Source organism: Leucoraja erinacea, chromosome 1 (genome assembly GCF_028641065.1).
Source record: "Leucoraja erinacea ecotype New England chromosome 1, Leri_hhj_1, whole genome shotgun sequence".
In the NCBI taxonomy this organism is placed as follows: domain Eukaryota; kingdom Metazoa; phylum Chordata; class Chondrichthyes; order Rajiformes; family Rajidae; genus Leucoraja; species Leucoraja erinaceus.
This window is the reverse complement of record NC_073377.1, coordinates 104,877,556-104,884,789: the sequence shown is the minus strand read 5'-3', so window position 1 is coordinate 104,884,789 and position 7,234 is coordinate 104,877,556. Positions and strand designations below refer to the sequence as shown.

The window sequence follows — 7,234 nt, the reverse complement described above, 5'->3', positions numbered from 1 at the left end:
ACAGCTCATGTTGCCTTGATGCAATCCCCCTCACTTCACCTCAGGTACTCAGCTCTTTGGCCCATGTTTGAACAATAGACAATAGCTGCAGGAGTAGGCTATTCGGCCCTTTGAACCAGTCTACCTCATTGATCATCCCCAATCAGTACCCCATTCCTGCTTTCGCCCTATATCCCCTGACTCCGTTATCTTTCAGAGCCCTATCTAGCTCTCTCTTGAAAGTATCCAAAGAACCGGTCTCCACCAGAGAATTCCACAGACTCGCAACTCTCTGTGAGAAAAAGTGTTTCCTCGTCTCCGTTCTAAATGGCTTACCCCTTATTCTTAAACTGTGGCCCCTGGTTCTGGACTCCCCCAACATTGGGAAAATGTTTCCTGCCTCTAGCGAGTCCAAACCCTTAATAATCTTATATGTTTCAATAAGATTCCCTCTAATCCTTCTAAACTCCAGATTATATAAGCCCAGCCGCTCCATTCTCTCAGCATATGACAGTCCCGCCATCCCAGAAATTAACCTTGTAAACCTACGCCGCACTCAGTCAATACCAAGGCAGTAATGAGATCTGGAGTAAAAGGTACCTTGATGAACCACAAACTGGGCATTGGTGAGTAAGTTATTGTTGAGTATTGATGATAAAATCTTTTATCATTATTACTAATCATTAATACGACGTGTTGGTGGTCTTCTTTCCAAATTCAGATTATTAGCTGAGTTTAAATTCTAAAGCCGCCTTGGTAGAATTTAATTTTATTCCATGTTTCTGGATTACTAGTCATAAAATGGTGGGAACACATTAAAAGTACACAAACCAGTCTCACCAACTATCCCTCCCCAACCCCCTCACCATCAGCACATTGACTCCATCTACACTGTACATTGCCTTGGGAAAGCAGCCAACATAATCAAGAACCAATTACACCCCGGCCGTTCCCTTTTTTTCTCCTCGCCCGCCAGGCAGAATATACAAATGTTTGAAAGCACAAACCACCAGATTTAGGAACAGTTCGTCCCCTGCTGTTATCAGACAACCGAGCAGTTGTATCATATGCTAAGGATGTAGTCCCAATCAGCAGGCACGGAACTCGCTATTAAAACATGGAGTAAACCGGGGGACAGAATATTTTGGCGGCCCCGCGCGCATGCGCACACACACATGCGCGAGGCTTCGGAGGCTCAATCCAGCGCTAAATGCAGCTCAACTCTGCCTGGCTCACCGGGTTAATCTACAGCCCTGTCTGGACTGACGGGACACCAGCGCTGCTTCTCCGCGCTGGTCATATTTCCCGCAAGCCCAGGCAGGTTAACCTGGCGGGACAGGCAGAGTTGAGCTGGGTTTAGCGCTGCTTCCCTGCACTGGCTGTGGGCCTGGGGGCACAGCTCGCGTCTGACTGCCGACCTGTATGGCCACCCGTGGGGCTCGCATCTGGCATTCCGGCCACCGGCCTACAGCCCCAGAGAGCCCCACCGGGGTCGACCCTGGGGGATCCCCCCCCCAGCCCCACAACCCTCCCCCAATCCACCCCCTCTTCCCTCCGTCCCCCCCCCCCCCCCTCCCCCCCCCCCCCTCTCCCCCCCCCCCCCCCCCCCCCCCCCCCCCCGGGTTTTCCGCCCCTGCCAATCACCTAGTCTACCTAGAATTTAACTGGATTACCTCCGTAACTGCTGCAAGGCTGTAATACTACGTTCTGCATTCTATTTTTGTCTTTACATGTGTTATGTGGCTTGATTGTACCAATGTACAGTATGTCTTGACTGTATAGCGCACAAAGCTTTTCACTGTTTTTTGGTACACATGACAATAATCAACCAATGCCAAAGTCACAGAAAGTAAAGTAGTTTGAGGCATCCAGAGAATGTGGAAGGTACTATTTATTTATATAACAAAACTAGGTGAAGGTTTTAAAGGCAAGGCACTTACATTTATTTGTTTATTTTATTCACATAATTACGGACAGCATAAAAATTTGCATAATAAAAGCTATGACAGAATAGTCACCCCAAGGTCTGAATTGCAGGTACTTTATTATCTCTTGTCTCGGCTAACTATTCATCATAAAAATAGCTGCAATTTAAAAAAATAATTAACATTTGCAAGTGACTACAATGAAAAATGAGATATTTTTTGATTTTACAAAGCCAGACGTTAAAAGTATTTTGAATGTATATTTTGCTTAATGTTACATTCCCATTTACGTACAGAATTAGAAATGCAACCACTATCATCCTAGATAATCAGACCACAATGCTACTTTGGCAATAAGATTATGATTTAACACTGCAGAATTTTATAACTATGAGCGTGCTTTTGGATATTACAATACAAAATGATACATTGGTTGAATATATTAAATATGTAAAAGGCTCTTCCTGACATTTTATTTTCTTATTTCAAACCCTTGGTCACTGAATGCTGGTGATGAATGAATAACAACAACAAGCTTGATAATTTGTTTGAGGATCTAATCTTTTCACAAATTACAAAAGTAATTTACCAATGGCCTTAATTAGTCCATCTTTTGTGTACTATGCAGCACCATCTTGTAATTGAAGCAATTACTAAAGGACAATTAATAAAATCACAATTTTTTACAACTTGACAACCACATGCAACAACAAGTCTGAAGAAGGGTTTCGGCCCGAAACGTTGCCGATTTCCTTCGCTCCATAGATGCTGCTGCACCCGCTGAGTTTCTCCAGCATTTTTGTGCACATGCAACAACAAACGGTTAAACGGTTGATACAGGTTTTCATTACCATACGAGATTGATCCTTGGGATCGCGGGACTGCCATATGAGGAAAGATGGAAAAGACTAGGCTTGTATTCACTGGAGGGTGGATCTTATAGAAACATATAAAATTATAAAAGGACTGGACAAGCTAGATGCAGAAAAAATGTTCCCAATGTTGGGCGAGTCCAGAACCAGGGGCCACAGCCTTAGAATAAAGGGGAGGCCATTTAAGACAGGTGAGAAAAAACATTTTCACCCAGAGAGTTGTTAATTTGTGGAATTCCCTGCCACAGAGGGCACTGGATGGATTTAAGAGAGAGTTAGATAGAGCTCTAGGGGCTAGTGGAATCAAAGAATATGAGGAGAAGGCAAGCACGGGTTATTGATTGGGGACGATCAGCCATGATCACAATGAATGGCGTTGCTGGCTCGAAAGGCCGAAGGGCCGATTGGCCTCTTCCTGCACCTATTTTCTATGTTTCTATGTCCTGTACCACTCCCCTTTGAAGCACCATAAGAATTTTGAAATTAAACTGGAAAATGCTGGAAAACCATATCAGATCTAGTTGTATTATTTTACCTCTGATGTAAAACAAATGAAAATCATCTTTAATACAGCTACTTAACCTTTTCAAGTGGTTTGTATTTGTCTGTATATATGACATACCTTTAGTGTTTGTTTTGCTTTTTAAAAGATTAAGCACCTGATATTACTGTGGGAATTATCTGCCTTTCTGCTCACTAATACTAAGCACTGGTTGGAGAACGGATTTTAACACCAATTCCCATCCAACATTCTGCATCCTGTTTCTGGTGAGGCATTAAAACTTTATGTCCTACTCGTCTAATTTGAATGTTTGCAATTAGTCAATTGTAATGGTGCGTATTTAGTTTCCGACATCATATAGCAGAGGGCGAATTTCCTCGGGTAACTATTCCAGTAGAGAACTGGTGAAACCCCCTCAGAAAATTGTAGCAATCTCTGCCTTTCCAGTCTGCCTTATAATTGTTGAACAGCCAAAAGACTTGAATTTGCGTTAAGCAGGACAATTTTCAGATAGTGGCCACTGAAATGGTGTGTGCTATTCATTTTAATGCTGCGCCGGGTATCCCTTTAAATGGGCACGCTCCTTTCATCCAAGGCACATGGTTTAATAAAGACTTTAAACCTTTTAAACAAACAAATCTCAAGCCCAATACTTAATTCAGACCACTTTGCAATATTAGATCATGATTGACCAGGGTATTTTTTTAAATGAAGAGAGTGGAGGGCAGGTGTTGGGTTTGCTGGCTAGCTGGGTCTTGAGATTATCCTCTACTGGCAGATGTGCTTGCCAAACCTACATAGATAAGATGCCCTCCTACATTCTTCCATGAGGTGGAACTGGTGAACTCAATCCAAACATAACTGCTACAATCATATGATGCAAACCCCAGTCTCCTTTATTACTTTGATAAGAACATTAGAAATCGAAGTGGGAGTGGATGATATGACCCCTTGGGCCTGCTCTGCCATTCAATAACACCAGGCAGCTCTTTTACCTGGACACAACTATCCCACGCTAAATACATATCCCTCAATTCCCTCAATCTCCATAAATACCCTTAATATTCTGGTTGCAAATTCTCCAGTCAAAGGGAAAGCACTTACCCTATGAAGACCCATAAGAATTTTGAAAAATGCCGGAATCGCATGTCAAGTCTGTCAGCATCCGTGGAAGGAGAAGCAGCCAATGTGACCCTCTAATAGAATTGTGAATGAGAGGGCCTTAAGCCTGAAATGTTGATTGTTCCTATTTCCACAGATGCTGCCTTTTCTGCTGCCATTTTCTGTGCTTATAGCAGATTTCCAGCATCTGCAGATTATTTGTTTGCCAGAGAATGTAGTTTCAATTGACTCATTCGCATTCTTCTAAACACCAGAGAGTGCTTTGTATTTTAGTTGACATCCTCTTTTATGAAACATTACTTATTAGTGAATAGCACTGAGCTGACTGCTCACCACTCTAGCTCCACCTCTCTGAAGATACTTTAACTTCAAAGGTTGTAATGATCACCAATTGTCAGGACGAACACAATACAAATCAACACAGTTGATACGGCATAAAAATACAAAAACTAGCAGGAGTGATGTCTGAGATTGTTCTGCATTGCTGATCTTCCACCCTAATTCCATCTTTCTGCACAATCTGCATGTCCTTCAAATCCCCTGAAATCCCTAGACGTGTTAACTGCTCTCTTGAAAAACTTCAAAGATTGAACATTTACCCTGGCATCACAGTCACAACCCTTTGAATGTGAAAATCCAATCTCAGTCAAGCACATTTGTTTCCACAGCCAGTGGAAACTTTATTTCACCACCATTAAGTGACTAGAGAGGTTTGTAGGCTTTAACTAAATCATGTCATTACACCTAAACTCAAAGAATTGTAATTTTATCTTCTAATGAAATAGTTTTTAAAATAATTTCATATTACTTAATACTGTACCTAAGAAAGCAAACATTTGTGCTGTATTCCATGTGTGATCACTTGTAAAAATTTGAAAGTTCATCAGAAATGGAAATCTGACACAAATGTACGTGGTTGAACACAAGATTCTGCTGTGAAGTAAATTTAGCATAAGTCCATTATTAATGTCCAACACTGTCTAATCACACCGGCAAAACAGGGAAATACTCACAGTAAGAGGATAATCCAAGATTGTGGTCCTTAAAATAAAAATACATGTTTCATTTGTCGATTCGTCCTGATAGGTTTGGATACATGAACAATAGAAATGGAACATGGTTTGGACATTTCCCTTATTCTGCTTTGGTACCGGTATTATTAAAAACTCTTATGGAAGATAAGTTCTGAAGATGTCGCATAGAGTGAAGGAGTGTGCATATACTGGCAGCTGAGCATATACATCAGCATATATGTTAACCAATCCTGGTTACAAACTTAAGGGGACTGATATTAGGGGTAATTGACTGGAAGAACACAATACAAATATTTGGTCATTACTTATTAATCACTTTTATGTTGGAGAGCCTATACTAAATATTGACTGATTTAATTATAGATAATATAACCAAATCAAAATTAAGACATTGCATAGGCTTTTGGTCCACTCAAACTCCACTACATTGTGATTAGAATATTAAAAGTCTTGGAATATAAAGATATTGTTGGCAACTGAGAACAATATTTTAAAGGAGGATGTCACAGGTTTTTGTGCATGATTTACCAAATTGCTCTGCTTTCTCTTGCCACACATCAGGACCACTCATTTGGTGGTAGGATTAAATATTTACAAAAAGCACCTGACAGATATATTGCTGGGTACCCATCTTGCGATTTGTTACTGCCCAGGTTCCTGATATTGCAACGAAAGAACAGCAATTAATACTAACCATTTCATTATCAGAGACTTTGATTAAAATGACAGTGTTACTAAAAAACAGTAAAAACTAGAATCCAGGAACGTTCAAATTAGTTGTCTTCTTCAGAAAGCCACTGGTACTGTTGACAAATGCTGTGAAGAAAATCCAACAATGCATAATCTGACTGTGTGCCATTCTCGCTAACCCCCTTCTCCTGTAGAGTTGAATGATAAGGCAATCCTGGCAATTGGGTTGAGGCAGGTCTTAGGTAAGAAGCTGGCGAATTTCTTTGTGTACGGAACAGAGGAAATCCACATATGAAGCTCCTCCATGGATCCCTTTATCTTCTACTAGGAAATGCCTGAAAATTCCTTCCGTTTTCTCTTTTTGCTTTAATATTATCAACTGCAGATGAAAAGAGGAGAAAATGAAACTTAAAACTCAATGCTGTAGAATATATTGTCAACTCCTTAGTTTGATACAATTCATCATGATGGTATATGAATATAAATCTGCAACAGTGTTTGTCATTTTTGTGAAAGAAAGCTTAATTTGAAACATAAAAGTCAGAATTCAAAGGTAACAACGAAGAGTTTTTTTTATCACATTTAGAATTTGGGGAAATGCAGCATGTCTAGAAAATGCTATAAACTGTGCAATGTAGTCTTAACATAATAAAAAATATAAATATTAACAACCGTAACTGGAACTCAGGATCAGTTCCTGTGGATTGGAGGTTAGCTAATGTTATCCCACTTTTTAAGAAAGGCGGAAGAGAGAAAACGGGGAATTATAGACCAGTTAGCCTGACGTCGATGGTGGGGAAGATGCTGGAGATAAAATAGCCGCACATTTGGATAGCTGTAACAGGATCGGTCCGAGTCAGCATGGATTTACGAAGGGGAAATCATGCTTGACTAATCTTCTGGCATTTTTGAGGATGTAACTAGGAAAATGGACAAGGGAGAGCCAGTGGATGTAGTGTACCTGGACTTTCAGAAAGCAATTGATAAGGTCCCACGTAGGAGATTAGTGGGCAAAATTAGGGCACATGGTATTGGGGGTAGAGTGCTGACATGGATAGAAAATTGGTTGGCAGACAGGAAACAAAGAGTGGGGATTAACGGGTCCCTTTC

At 40.8% G+C, this 7,234-nt stretch overlaps 1 protein-coding gene across 2 annotated transcripts in view; it reads right to left on the bottom strand.

Moving 5' to 3' along the window:
* Positions 1-1,851: 1,851 nt before the first annotated feature.
* Positions 1,852-7,234, bottom strand: part of LOC129700275 (protein transport protein Sec24D-like) — a 147,380-nt gene continuing 141,997 nt past the window's right edge. For both annotated transcript variants that reach the window (XM_055640624.1, XM_055640629.1), the window contains exon 23: positions 1,852-6,503. In XM_055640624.1, coding sequence (XP_055496599.1) covers positions 6,363-6,503 — 141 coding nt within the window. In that variant the 3' untranslated portion in view covers positions 1,852-6,362. The remainder of the gene's footprint in view (positions 6,504-7,234) is intronic.